Consider the following 15,968-nt stretch of genomic DNA (forward strand, 5'->3'; position numbering starts at 1 on the left):
AGCATGTTCACAATATACTCGGATCTTCCTTGTTTGCAGGCTGCCTCCACCATGTAGCTAATGTCTGCAAGAATGTTTGAGAATAGTGACTGAATAGGTACAGCATAACTATGCTATTCTTTACCTCTTTCTTTTCCAGTGTTGAGAGTACAGCCCTGCGCCTTATAACAGGCTTGGGGAGTGCTGAAGTTCAGCCGCAGTTGTCACGGTTTCTCAGTGAGCCCAAAACGTTGGTGTCTGCAGAGTCAGAAGAGCTAAACCGAGCCCTTGTTCTCACATTGGCTCGTTCTATGCATGTAACTGGAACAGGTAACAGGCAAAATGTTAAAATATTAAATTTTTTAAGAGAGAATTACTGGGTTTTTGGACTTTTTCCATCGTTCAGTATTCTAGAGACTAGAAAGTGTGACATTTCGGAAACTGGATCTGTTTCCATCCTCATGTGAGGGGGGAAGGCACCTATTCAATTGGGTCCCTTAGAAATAGTGACTGAGTTTAGCTCTTTCTAAGGAACCCAATTGACTAAGTGTCTTCCCCCTTCACATGAGGATGGAAACAGATCCAGTTTCCGAAATGTCACACTTTCAAGTCTCTAGAATACTGAACGATGGAAAAAGTCCAAAAACCCAGTAATTCTCTCTTAAAAAATTTAATATTTTAACATTTTGCCTGTTACCTGTTCCAGTTACATGCATAGAACGAGCCAATGTGAGAACAAGGGCTCGGTTTAGCTCTTCTGACTCTGCAGACACCAACGTTTTGGGCTCACTGAGAAACCGTGACAACTGCGGCTGAACTTCAGCACTCCCCAAGCCTGTTATAAGGCGCAGGGCTGTACTCTCAACACTGGAAAAGAAAGAGGTAAAGAATAGCATAGTTATGCTGTACCTATTCAGTCACTATTCTCAAACATTCTTGCAGACATTAGCTACATGGTGGAGGCAGCCTGCAAACAAGGAAGATCCGAGTATATTGTGAACATGCTAAATAAGCAATCAGAGATAGAGAAGAAGTGATGATCTGCTAGATGCGAATGGAAGCTGAAAGTCTCTCACTGAAAAAACTAATTTTTATGAAATATCCACAATTTTCCAGACATGGAAATGGGTAAAACATTTAGCATGCATAGGCGTACGAAGAAATGCAGACAAAAAACTGGAAAACCTTAGAGAAAGAACACTTGAAAGACAAAGATACAAACAAAATAGTAATATTAAAGACATATCTTACACAAATATATAACCACATTTTTAACTTTGGCACTACATGCAGAGAAATGGTTAGCTTCATGCTCTGGCCATTTTATCCCCATGGAAACAGAGCTCTATATCTATTGGATAAGAGATTGGATGAACTCCAAAACTCTGCACCAATGGTATCTCCACCTTATTGTGGTGGTGGGGATTGAGAGCTCCTGAGACCCTGAGAGCTATGCTGGCGGTAGCGTAGCTACTGGTAGGGCCACCCATGCCGGACAGGTCAAGGGGAAGGAGCCAGACAGAGAGGGATACCCTGGTCCTTCAGGTTGGAGGTTGGGCGTGAGGCTAAAAACCTCACACCGTAAAAACTAAATTGTTCAGAAATCCGAGGAAAGAGTAGCCGGACGGACCTACTCAAGATGACCTGGAAAATGTTTAAAGGATTTGAGAATTGGATCTTGGAATGTATTATCTCTTTACAGAGCTGGAGCACTAAAAATGCTACTTGAACAACTAGATATCACTGCTATACAAGAACTGAGGTGGTTGGGTAAAGGAGTCATGGAAAAGAGGGATCATGTTGTATTCTATAGCTGTCAGAAGAAGATTCACATGTTTGGAACAGGTTTTATTGTTAATAAAAAAAAAGGAAGCATCTTATTTTAGACTTCCAGGCAAAATCTCACAGAACATGTAGGCTGCGAATTAAGGGAAAGTTTTTTAACTATAGCCTTATTTGTGCACATGCCCCAACTGAAGATGAAAGTGATGAGGACAAAGACTCCTTTTATGATGAACTGGATGAAATATATGGCGAATGTCCAAAAAGGGATTGTAAAATAATCATAGGGGACATGAATGCTAAAGTGGGGAATGAGGATGTATATAGATCAGTTACTGGAATACATAGCCCACATAACAAGACAAACGATAATGGGATGAGATGAATAAATTTTGCTTCCTCAAGAAACATGGTAATAGGTAGTACAATGTTTAATCACAAGGATATACATAAACGAACCTGGAAATCCCCTGATGGATATGTGTTTAATCAAATTGATCACATCCTAATAGATGTAAGACATTGTTCAGACTTGATGGATGTCAGGAGCTACAGGGGAGCCAACATTGACTCTGATCATTACTTAATAATATCAAAGATTAGAAGTCGAATATCTAATGCAAGGAAGACACATGGATCCCAGGCTAAGAAATTGAATTGTGGAAAATTGGTGGAACAAGGAGTTGCAACCAGATATACTGGATTAATTGGTGAATGCCTGGCAGGTCTCTCTGATAGTGAGGATGTCAGTGAAGCTTGGAGGGGCCTCAGAGATGTTATTATAAATGCTGCTGGTGCAGTCTTAGGAAGAATGGAAAGGATAAAGTATAAGAATTGGTTTGATGGAGAGTGTGAGCAAGTGACAAATAAAAAAAACAGGCATATAAGAGAATGCAGCAAAGGAACCATACTCGAGGGGCCGTGGAAGAATACCGTGAAGCGAGAAGAAAAGAAAAAAGATAGCATAAAAAGAAGAAAAGGGAATATGATAAACAAGAACTGATTGAACTGGAGCATTTAAGAAGTTCAAACGAAATTAGAGCGTTTTATCAAAAACTAAACAAAGTCGAAAGGACTTTCAACCTAGAACAACCTTATGTAGAGATAAAGAATGCATAATATTGAGTAGTGATGAAGCAATATTGGAATATGGGCGCAATATTTTGGGGAATTATTAAATGGTAATGCCTCTGAACAAGCGGAAGGTATGACAATAGACTGGAATCAAGGAAATTTTGAGGCTGAAGAGCCACGGCCGACCATAAAAAAAGTAGAACAAGCCATCAAAAAATTGAAAAATAATAAAGCTCCAGGAATGGATCTCATCATGGCAGAATTAGTGAAATTTGCAGGCCCAGAATATGCTAAGCACTTACATCAGCTAATAGTTAAGATATGGATAACTGAAATAATCCCAGAGGAATGGAACCTAAGTACTGTATGCCCTATCCATAAGAAAGGCGATGTCATGGTATGCTCTAATTATAGAGGAATTAGTCTGTTGTGCATAGCATATAAAATATTTTCCAACATTCTATTTAACAGACTCTCTCCCTTTGTGGAAGGCATAATTGGGGATTACCAATGTGGGTTTCGTCAAGGAAGATCAACTAACGATCAGATTTTCTCTATTTGCCAGGTCCTTGAAAAGTGTAATGAATTCCAAATTGAAACACATCTTTTCATTGACTTCCGATCAGCCTATGACTCAATAGATAGAGATAGTCTTTTTCTGGCAATGGAAGAGATGCACATTCCATGGAAGTTAATCGCCTTAGTCAGAGCCACTATGAGAAAGACCCAATGCCAAATTAAAATTAAGAATATGTTGTGCAGCCCTATAATAACTAGAAATGGAGTTCAACAAGGGGATTCCTTAGCCTGCCTTTTGTTCAATATAGCATTAGAGAAGGTAGTTAGAGATGCAGGCATCAACACAAGGGGAACTATATTCTATAAGTCAGTTCAAATTCTGGCATTTGCAGATTATATTGATATAATTGGTAGAACACAAAAATCTATTAAAGAAGCTTTTCTTAATTTTGAAAGAGCAGCAAAAAAGATTAATCTACAAATTAACCAAAATAAAACAAAGTACACGCCGGTAACCAAGAAAGACTGTGCTAATGGACCTGCATACATTGAAATTGGCTCATATAAATTTGAGGTTGTATGTAGTTTTACTTACCTTGGATCAGAAGTTAACTGTAAAAATGACATCAGTGATGAAATAAAAAGGTGTGTACTTGTGGCAAATAAATGTCTCCATGGCCTTAGGAAACACCTGAAATCCCAACTAATACCCAGGAAAACCAAAACTATGATGTATAAAGTATTTATAAGATCAGTGCTATCTTATGCCTCTGAGACCTGGCCACTGTCAAGATCGGTTGAAAGACTGTTAACTATATTTGAAAGGAGGATCCTGAGATATATCTTTGGACCAGGGGAAGAAAATGGAATAAGGAGGAAGAGGTATAACCATGAGCTATACAAACTATTTAATGAACCAGACATTATTGGGTTTATAAAGGTGAAAAGGCCTGAATGGGATGGACACATAATACGTGTCAGAGAGAATAGAACGATTAAGAAAATACTTAATACTAACCCAGAAAGAAATAGGAAAGTGGGAAGACCAAGATTGAGATAGGAAGAATGTGTGTGGCAGGACATAAGAATTTTGGGTGTAAAGAACTGGAGGAATGTAGCATCGAATGGAGAATGGCGAGCAATCCTGAGGAAGGCCAGGACTCACAAAGGGCTGTCGTGCCAGTGATGATGATGATGATGATGATGATGATGATGATGATGATGAACTCCAAAACTGGTGTGAACATAGCAACAATGAGAAAAATCACTGCCTCTGCCTGAAATCGAACCCTGGACAGCCATTATGGTTCGAAAAATGTTATGTAAACAGCATCATGCAGGACAGCTAGTTATGATGCAAGTTTTCTTACCAAAGATGTAACTGCGTCTGATTTGTCTGGGGGACAGCAGCAAGACTGTGAAGATGGGATAAAAGTTGGACTCGATAATGAGGTTGAATGTGATGCATCCGATAGCTAAACATCTCGAGCAAGGTGTACAATATGCCCCATGCATGAGATTTGAACACTGTAGGCAACAGTTGGCCTAAAAACAGAAATTAAAAATCATCATGAAAACCAATCAGAAAATGACATGAGGAGCAACACAATTTACAATTTTCACTAAATGTTGGAACTGTCAAATCAAGGACGATGAGATGGGTGGGTTATGCAGCATGCATATGAAAGATGAGTAACATCTGTTTCTGCAAATGGAAGGGAATTTCTTGACCAGCTTCTTTACATAGACCTTGCTCCATAGTGCTCGTTAGTTACTTTGGAAATCTTGTTACTCCATTTGCTTGAAGCATATTACCATGGATTTTTAATTCTTTTGGTTCAAATTAAAAGGCGGCACATACCTGAAGCAGTCAAATTTATTTCAGGTCTTAATACATGGCTATCAAAAAGGAGAAGCAACATCTTTGTAAATATTCAGTGTGGTCATGAAATTCAAACCACATGAAAAAGCTTAAATAATTGAATCAGGGCAGAAAATTACATTGTTATATACAGTATTTAGAAAATTCATGATCATATTTGCAAGATCCTAATCCTGTGCCAGCTAACATTTATGTAAAAATTATATTAAAATAAGAATTTGAGGCTCCTCATACTCAGAATCCAGTCACATTATATAATGTCCAGTGATCAAAAATACAAAATACAGATTTCAAAAAGATCTTTTAAATAGGCATTTATTATATAAATAATAAGAATCGTCAACAAAGAGACTACTATTATAAGATCCAAAATTTTATGACAATGGATTATCAATACAGTAATTCATTTTCTGGACATTATCCATATTTCTTATTGTTACCTAAAAATGATATATAGACTACTGCTAGCAGATCCACCTAGCAGAACAGAATTACTTGCAAACTGCACAATGTTCTATCATCAACTCTGTTACCATAACTTCATGAAACATCATTACAGTTTTACTGCACATGCTAAGAAAGAAATATTCTGAATGAAGAATACTACTTTCTGGGATGCGACGCTATGTAGTCTGGTAAAAAGTTGACTGATATTTTGAAGGGAGTCCTGCCTCCACCTTCAGGGCTGACAGTAAAAAACGGAGGAAGTAGGTTCCTCCGCAACATCAAGAAACATCTATCAAACTACACGGCATCACATGACAGAAGATGGTATTCTTTAAAGTGAGTGACATGAAAAGCATAAATCTCACACCATTCTCAGCGGTTCACTGTTTCAACTTACTGATGAATCCTTTGATGCCCAGGGATTCTATCTCTGTGTACACCAGCAACCTGCTGTAGGTCTCAACAAGAGCAGGTGCCAAAGCCATGTTAGACTTTGATTGAGCTAACTTAATCACATGAGTTACAATACTGTGGATCAGACTCATCTTGGAATGCACTGTCAAAGAATCCAAAATGGACATCGACAGGGGTGTTGTGGGACCACTGGCCAGTGCCGCATTATTAGCTAATGGTGGTAGCGGTGGCTGCTGTGGACCCTTCTGTGTTCCCAGTATTGTATCCACAAGTGCAGCCATTGGACGACTGAAGTACTCCTGATTGGTGGAATATGCATTGCAGAGTAAGGCTATTCGATAATCAGAACCCATACACAAGCCCGTATTATTTGGCATAACAAGATGCTGAAGAAACCTACAACATAAAAATATCTATAAGCTTTAAGGTTGGTACAGCAAAGGATACATTAATTCTCAATTTCAAGCTTATACAGAATATTTAGCAGTTCTCAAACTTCAAAGTTTGGTGTGCAGCTAAGTACTCTACTATGATAAAGACAGTATGCTGCACACTGTTATGCAAGTTATCAGGCTTGGACATAATAAGTGATGGCACTTGAGAAAAATGTGCTGACAAAGATGCTTGGACTGAACACAAAAATGATATTTCAACAGTAAATAATTAAGAGTTTTATAACACTTATACAAGGGAGTTCAAAAAAAATGTACTCACTCTTTGACAGTCAATATCTTTGAAACAAAATGACACGTAGTTACAATTCTTGGGTGGTATTGTAATGTTTTCTCAACAGATGGCAAAGGTCACATGAGTCACGTGAGTGTCTAGCGCGTGCGCGCTGCGAACAGAAGACAGCAGCAACAATGGCTGAGGGGTTTTTCTTTTGAGCAACGCAAGGCTGTACTGAAGTGGAACTGGACGAGGCGCAATTCAAAATGAACGGTACTGTTAACAGTCACAATTGTGTGCATTGGGCTCCTGTAAATCCACACGTTCACATGGGCAAGGAAGTGAATCTACCGGGTGTTAATGTGTGGTGTGGCCTGCCACCGCGCGGTCTGATTGGTCCGTTCTTCTTTGAAGGTACCGTAACTGGTCAGGTGTATCTCGATATGCTTCAGACATCAATTTTCCCCGCCATTCGAGAGCTGTTTGGAGATGAGAGATTTTACCTACAAGATGGTGCTCCACCTCACTACCATCGAGATGTCAGGGCACACTTAGATGACACTCTACCTGGACGATGGATAGGTCGAAGAGGTGCTATTGAGTACCCACCACGATCTCCAGACCTAACACCTCTCGACTTCTACCTATGGGGAACCTTAAAGGATGAAATTTATCAACAAAAGCCAGCTACACTGAACGTGCTATGAGAAACCATTGAATCGTCGTGTGCAGCCATCACACCAGACACACTGACAGCCATAGTTCACTCAGCAGTTTGGCGGCATGGACACTGTTTAGCCACTGATGGTGGTCACTTCGAACACATACAATGACTATCTCTCTCCACGCAAGAATTATAACTACATGTCATTTTGTTCCAAAGATATTGACTATCAAAGAGTGAGTACATTTTTTTGGAACCATCTGTATACACACACACATGTACATATATAAAACATCGAGAAATCTGGGATTCCATAGAAACCAGTTTTGGCATTACTGTTACGTATATTTCATTAACAGAATAAATGTGTGAAACCTTGTCTCTGATTCTAAGGGAGGAATACAGATTAAGGGTGTTTGAGAACAGGGTGCTGAGGAGAATATTTGGACCAAAAAGAGATGAAGTGACAGAAGGTTGGAGGAAACTGCATAATGAGGAGCTTCATAACTTGTACTCTTCTCCAAGTATAATTAGAATGATCAAGTCAGGGAGGATGAAATAGGCATGAGATGTAGCACAAACTGGGAGAGGAGGAATGCATATAGGCCACTGGTGGGAAAACCGAAAGGAAGGAGGCCATTGGGAAGACCAAGATGTAGGTGGGTGGACAATATTAAAATGGATCTGAGAGAGATAGGGCGGGATGGTATGGATTGGGCTGATATGGCTCATGACAGGGACCAGTGGAGGGCTCTTATGAACACATAATGAACCTTCAGATCCCATAAAATGCTGGGAAGTTCTTTAGTAGCTGCACAATTGGCAGCTTCTGAAGAAGGGCTCAGCTCCATGAGCAAGTAAATAGAATAAATTCTATTAGAGCTATATTAACATACATGTCTGAAATGGATTTGTAACTAAGACTGTTTTGATATCTTTAGTTGCAATAATATATTTATTTATGGTTTATTCAATGATGTTGTCAGTAGCTCAGTCTATATTTCCCTGGAAAGGTTGAAGAAATGCACAAGAAACTTCAGCTGTGATAACAAGCCTTTGAGTCAAGAATCTTCCAGATACAAAGAAGAAGCACTAATCATTTGACTGCAACATTCATTAAAGCAAGCTAGATTTCATGTTGGTTATTAAATTAGGATTCATGCAAAATATTCTTATTTGCCAATGATAATGGCATGGCTCAGATATACACTTACTCATGATGCACTTTTAAAGTATGTGGTATGGGACGATGAATGTTAAGGTGTTCTGACTGAGCCTTCTTCAGTAAATGGATCCAGATGCAGGTCATCGCCATTTGGTGCGTACACAGTGCTTTATTAAAATCTGGTACTGCCAGTGGTTCCTTCTCTGGGTATAGAAGGTCATAGAGCTTTAGGACTGGTAAGAAATTGTTCAGCTATAAACAGATTCATAAAAATACTGCATAAGTTTTGTGAATCTTTCATTCAAAGGCCACCAGTTGGCTGCACAGGAAGGAAACGCTCTAACACAGATAAAAAATATGTGGCATGAATTTTAACCTATTGCTGATAAACACTGGCATATGCTAACAACAGAAACTTCTGAATCATTGTCCATAGAATATTTTGGACCCATAGAAGGTAAAGTTGTCCCTGTGCTTAACTAATTAAGCATTATGCCATGAAGATGTATGGAGGAGTGGATGTATAGACCCATGTTTTCTTGACCTTGGCACTGGTTGGAGGTGAGTGGTCAGCTTCACGCCCCCAGTACCCATTGGATAGGAGGTTGGGTGAACCCCTGAGCTGGTCTGGATGACAGGGAGAAGTGAAAATTCTTGTCACTACCAGGTCTTGGAACTCTGACCCCTTGGTCATCCAGCCCATAGCCAGTTTCTATACTGACTGCGCTATCCCAGCTCCCATATTTTGGATCCCTACTTTGAACAGCTGAAGGAAAAAAGAGTTTCACTTATTTCCTGCAGCATGTTCTCAGAATAATGTAATACACAGTCTACAGACTATGTTCCATGAAAGCGTAATCACCAGAGGACACTGGCCATCATGCTCATTTAATAATGCTTTCCCAACTGCAAAGGATATACAGTGTCACTTAAATTCACAAAAACAAATTATACTAATTCATAGGTTTTATGGATTAAACACCTGGACATTATTACACAAATCATAGAAAGATTCCAATTCTTGTCACAGAATACTTTACACTATTAAGAAATGTGCTTTAAAATTGCAGGACACCCATTTTAATTGCTGCTGTGAAGTCACAAAGCATATGATTTCTGCTGTTAGGCTGTCAGTCTGTACCCGCACCAGAATGCATTTTCTTCCTATGTGACCACCTGCAACAGCTGCTATTTACCAAGCTGCTGCATTGATAAGATGGTCCAGTCTGCACAGCAGACTCCTCAAACACACCTTGTACACCTGATGATGTCCAGGTAGGCCAAAATATGTTGTGAAATAAGGAAGAAAGAAGGGACATCGAAACCTAGTGGATTTTGATTGAGTTGCACAAGGCTGGACAAGAATTAGAACAGTATTGAAGTCTATACACAGTACAACAGGATGCTAAAATATAATATTACACATGTGTTAACCTATGACTCATTTTAACCTTCTGTTTCTGAGCATGGTCCCTCATCTGTAACACAATTAGCTGCTGGTCAAATTAAAAAATTGTCCCATTTGTTTCCTATGGCATACAGGAACAGAGATATAACTTCAGAGTATATTCTGATACCTCTTGGCTACATTTCAAGTTAACAGTTCAGAGTCATCATCAGCAGACAGCACTTACTTCTGCAAAAAGACACAGCCATGTGCAGCAAGAACAGTCTTATTTCAAACATCTGTGATGTGAACATGAAAGGGTAACACACACAGAGTTCTCTAGATGTGTCTACAAAATACACAGTTAATTCTGTCTGTACATCTGCAAGTACCTGTCCACATTTCAAACAAACTTGGTATGGCAGTCCTACACTGAAGTCTGTCAAGCTTTCTTGAATTTGATTAAGTCTGATACACTTATAGTGTCATTTTACATAGCAGAATAATGAACTTTTCCATGAATCTTCAGATTTTGATGTAACTTGACGTACAGTATAGTACATACAAATACCTTGTAAGGATTATATTATTTGAGGGCCTAAATAAACTTTCACCTATATCTCTTGAGTTTTTTGATAAATTTTGAGGGAATGTTCTATAAGGAACTTATCCTGGTATTAATGTAAGTTCAGTTTCACTAATTTTAATTTGTCTGATGACCCAGATTACTTAAGGGCTTAAATACCTTTTTGAGGGTATCTCCCTCAGCACAAGACAACCGAAACAGGTTCTTAACATAAGTGACAGGAACCATACATTATGTCATATGCAGTATTGTCATAGAACCCACTGCTACTGAGAAACTCACTAATATAAAAACTGAATCACTGAATGCACTGCCCAATGTCCTGCTACCACCCTGGTTGGAGTTCGTGTCTGCATGGTCTACAAGGCATTTCACATATCTAGAGAGCAGATAGGTCACACATTTTAACGACATGCACTATCTTAGTAACACTCTAGGAATACATTTTTGTTTAATACATTGCAAAAGACCAGTATTGGAGGGTAAGCTCTATGGTGAGAAAAAACCATGGAAGAAACTTATTGGATAAAGCCATGCCATAGCTCAGGTAGCTAGTCGCCAGCTACCCACTGTGGTGGCCCAGGTTCAAGTCCAGGTCAGGTCATGTGTGATTTGTGGTGGACAAAGTGGCACTGGGGCAGGTTTTCTCTGAGTACGTCAGTTTTCCCATCCAATTCTCATTCCACTGATTACTCCACACTCATCATCATCTGTCATCCAGGGTTGCTACAATAGGCCAAGCAGTGGTTGACGAACCAAGTGGACTGAGTCACACCCCACCCCTGGGGAGGGGGGAACTAAAAGTAAAACTAAACTTACTGGATTCCTCTGAATGCTGCCAGAAATGAACTGCAGTAGCACCCACATCAAGTGATCCCTGCCTCTTCTTAAATCACGACCAGCTAGCTGTGAACAATTATGGGAACAGAGTGAAATGTCACTATAAAATATTCATTCACCATTCATGGATAGTGGGAACTATAAACTTCATCATGTAGAGGTCAAAACCCATAAAATGTTGCAGTAAATTATCTTGATGGCTTCTTTTAGAGACTGATAAGATTGTTTATATCAAGACATGTGAAATCATTGGCATAGTCATTTAAGAGAGTACCAAACAGCCAATCCCAGTGGTTGCACAGTTTGAAGTACACACAATATATAGTTAAACAAACGATGGGGGCTGAAATCCAAATTCAATCTAAGGCATGCAGTTTTGTGTGTATTTTTTATCATTCCATATCATCCTATTCATCATCATCCCCCCAACTTGCAAGTTCTGCCATGGGATAAGCGGATTCGCCAAAAACCAAAATCTTAAAAAAACACACACACACACAAAAAGTTATTTAAGATTATGTACATGCTATCTGGACTCTATGGAATAAATTATACCTTATCATGGAGAGCCATTACAATGTTTGGGAAGGTTGCAAATTGGAAGAGCACAAGGTAGATGAGCTGGCTGGAGAGATGTAACCAGAGCCAGTGGCTGTTTGAAATGTCATCTGTGTCTGCCTCTGTCTCCGAACGTTCCATGGCCAGAATTACCAACTCTACCAGTTGCTCCTCCAGTGCCACACAACGCTGCTTGTGCTACATTAAACATACACAATCAATACATATTTCATCATAATTCACTCATTCACTACTTTATCTGTTGTTTATAATACCCACTTCAATTGTTATTAATGCTCTCCCTACATTTCAGACCTTTACAGCAGACTACAGAGTATTTAAAATGTATACTTTCTGACACGCCTTCCTAAGCAATTGATACAACTATTCTGTAGACGCTACAACTTTCCTTACCCTTGTGTGGCATATATAAATATATGTTCTGTACCACCAATAAGAAATGTCTCTATTCACCCAATTCTGACCTTGAATATTGATGATAATGAAGAGATGAACAGTGGCATCAGTGACAGAGATTTTTAATTGGAAAATATGTCAAATTATAGAGGATAAAGAGACTTCAATGTTAGATCTGGGCTGCAAGATGCAGCAAAGAATACAAATTACATTTTTGGAGGTACAGTAACCAATACCAAAAATTATTCAGACCAATTCATATATATGGCAGAAGGTGTTCAAACGAAGAACTTCAATGCAGCCTTAGAAACTTGTGGATGAAATTTATGTTGCAACTGAGGACTTTATGTGGTAATGGGGATACTGATGTTTGCTTTAGGCAGATATAGGACCTTAATTACTGGGGATATTATGGCTTGCTTTGAACAACAACATGAATCACTAGAGTAGTTCACATCCTTATAATCTGCAGATATTACAACTGTAAGTTACACTCATCTAAGTGTATGCATGCACTTTTCAAGTCCCAACTCCTCCGTTCTAAGCTTATTTATTATTCCAGCACTGAGCAGTCAACAGTGAAAACACTGTACTTCTTTTCAGTATCAACACGTACATTCAACATGACTAACCTGTTTCTGTAACCCCAACATAGAGCATACCATGTCCCTTGAATATGGCTGCTCGAGCACATATCTCAGGAGTCTGGTCTGAGGTTCCAGCAGCTCACGATCATATGGCAGGTTTCCTTTGAGAGAAAATTTGAGAGTCGAGGGGTCTAACTTCCAGGGATTGATAAGATGGTCAGCATACCCTGAGTGTTCCACCACGGGCAACATGTGAGAGTGGCCAATGATTGACACCATTTGTGCTGTTGCCCGAAAGCTTTCCACAAAACTGGACAATAGATGAGCCAATTTCTGTGTAATTATATAAACATACATGTGATTAAAACAAAACCTCAAACAGTACTCACCTGTTTTACATTTCATTTCAAGATTATGAATAAAACAGTTTTATAGAGCATTAATCAGCCAATAGGCTGTCAAACAATGTTAAGTCACTAATTTCAAGATTCATAAATGATAAGTGACAATGACCCATAAAAGTAAACCAATTTTTGCTTGGTAGTAATAATAATAATGACTATGATAATGAATATGACTGATTATTCTATGCAACATACCCAATGTGGCCAGTTCTTATTATCAGGATATGCTTTCTGAATTTCAGTGACTATAAAATAGCCAGGTAACAGACAAGCATTCCTGTCAAAAATATATTCTATAACATTTTCCAAGGCTTTCAGCTGTGGAAGTACTGAAGCATTCAACCTGGCTGGAATGGTTTGTGCTTTTTCTCTACAACCCTAATGAGAACAAACAAAAGATGCCTCAATGCAAAGGGATGCTAAAATATAAAATATAATATAAAATTAGATTAACATTTAAAAGAATTTAATACAAATTAATGCTTTGTATCAGTTAATTATTTGTGCTTACTGTAGTCTTTCACAATCTGTTGGATGACCTAGACCTACAGTTTATTTGCAGATCTTTTTTTTTTATTTTCCCAAAAATAAATACCATAATGCTACAAATTTCAGGCACAGGAATTTGCATTCCTGATGTTAGAAATACTACAATGAATGTATGATCTCTTGTTTTAATGGGCCTGCATCAGTAACAGAATGAAACGAGGAAGGAAACCAACATGTTGTGAGAGATAACATAACTGTTCTGTGTCATTAACATTCAGCTAGGAGTTGAAGATCTGCTAACCACTGGTTGAGCAACTGTTTCTAATTTATACCGTTAGATGTGAGACTGACCATTATCCCTCTCATCTGGCTGTGCACAATAATTTTTTGCCTTCTAGTTTGTTTAGTACTAGAAGCATGTAAAAACAATGATTTTGTCTGCTAGTACCACCTATTAAAACTCTTCACAGTCAATCTTTCTCACACAAAACTATAAACAAACTAACACACACATGACCTGAAAGGTAAGTTTGCAAGAGTGAACTTGACCAAGCTACCTCTGTAGCCAAAAAAGTTATCCATAAAATAACAAGACTGTATATAATGTCACATTAATTTAGTCTTCAAGTATATGATTCTCCAGGTTTAATTACATGATTCTGGATGTGTGGGAAAATGTTAGCTACAGTTACTTCCAGTTTATATAATCATGGAATAATTCTATGTGAAAACATCTGCAAGTGTGAGAAAAACAAAGGAGCAAATAAGAATCTCAGTCACCAGAAGCTACACAGAACATTAACTTTCTTCAAATTGTACCTTCATTATTTCACGAACTCCTTTGTAATCAACACCACCAATAATTTTTCTGATGAGACGGAAGCATTCAACCCAGAAATCTTCTTGCTGATATTGCAATTTTTCACATGACAATATGCATTCACATACCATTCTGTAATAGAGACCATGAATTAGAACAGTGGTTCCCAAACTATGCTCTGATGGGGCACTAGTATTCTGTAACTGGACTGCAGTGTTTCACAACTGAAATTAAGTAATGGCAGCCATTTCCTAATTAACGGAAAAAACTAAGGTAAATGGATGAATGAATACTGGTGAACAGAATAACTGATAACTATGTTCAGAGGTAAAAATTAAAGACCAATTATTGACAACAGATTTATATTTTTATCAAGTCATTTCCTTACAGCAAAATGACTTGATATGCCACTAATGGGCCTACCTTGCTGGCAGAATACTGCTAGCTACCAAGTTTTCCAGCAGAGATAAGAGCAGCTGCAAGCGACTGTGATTAGTCATTTCTGCAGCCTTCAACAAGTAAGCCCTGACACCAGTTTCCTGTTGTTCTGCATTCAGACCACTCAGCACTGACTGTAGCTCTTGCTGGAAGTTCTGCACCTTCTCTGTTTCCTGTTCTGGGCGATGCACCAAGAAGCAGCTGAAAGCTTCCTCAATTCCTTCCACTTTCTAAATGGTTAATACAATAAGAGAAGATGTTAACTTCCAATGTAGGATAAATGTTATTTATATATACGATGGGGTACCCAAAAGAAACCGAACTAATTTTTTTGTGGGCAGAGCTTTTGTAGTACCGCGTTTTGCCGCTATGAGCGCATAGAGCTAACATTCCTGAATCGATAAGCTGACTACCGTTGCTTCAGAAGGTAAGGACTAGTTTCGGCAGAGTTTATAGTGACAACTGTTTTGTGTGATCGTCGTTTTTGCAATGGCTGATTTTCGTGAACAGCGTGCGGTGGTGAAATTCTGCTTTTTGCTTGGGAAAAGTGGAACAGAAACTCTTGAAATGTTAAAAACGGCGTACAAGGATGATGCTATGGGGAAAACTCAAGTGTTTGAGTGGTTTTCCCGTTTCAAAAATGGTGAAATGTCAATTGATGACAAACCTCGTTCTGCGTCCTTCCACAGCCCAAACACATGAAAATGAAATCATCAAGGAAGATCGACGATGGACCATTGAAGAAACTGTGGAGCTGTCGGGAGTGACTTGGAGCTCAGCGGCCAGATTTGTGGCAGTCGGGTGACTGGTTTTTCCATCATGACAATGCCCCTGCTCACACCACCCT

The 15,968-nt window shown here is 38.8% G+C and overlaps 1 protein-coding gene across 1 annotated transcript in view; it reads right to left on the minus strand.

Moving 5' to 3' along the window:
- Nucleotides 1-15,968, minus strand: part of LOC111871294 (mediator of RNA polymerase II transcription subunit 23) — a gene marked incomplete in the record, with an annotated part of 33,425 nt that overhangs the window by 14,282 nt on the left and 3,175 nt on the right. Inside the window, 10 exon segments of the mRNA XM_033754187.1 lie at nucleotides 677-846; nucleotides 4,725-4,899; nucleotides 6,081-6,493; nucleotides 8,645-8,847; nucleotides 11,388-11,474; nucleotides 11,964-12,164; nucleotides 13,016-13,303; nucleotides 13,570-13,752; nucleotides 14,683-14,815; nucleotides 15,107-15,351. Coding sequence (XP_033610078.1) covers nucleotides 677-846; nucleotides 4,725-4,899; nucleotides 6,081-6,493; nucleotides 8,645-8,847; nucleotides 11,388-11,474; nucleotides 11,964-12,164; nucleotides 13,016-13,303; nucleotides 13,570-13,752; nucleotides 14,683-14,815; nucleotides 15,107-15,351 — 2,098 coding nt within the window.

The sequence above is a fragment of the Cryptotermes secundus genome, unplaced genomic scaffold, assembly GCF_002891405.2.
Source record: "Cryptotermes secundus unplaced genomic scaffold, Csec_1.0 scaffold825, whole genome shotgun sequence".
NCBI lineage: Eukaryota > Metazoa > Arthropoda > Insecta > Blattodea > Kalotermitidae > Cryptotermes > Cryptotermes secundus.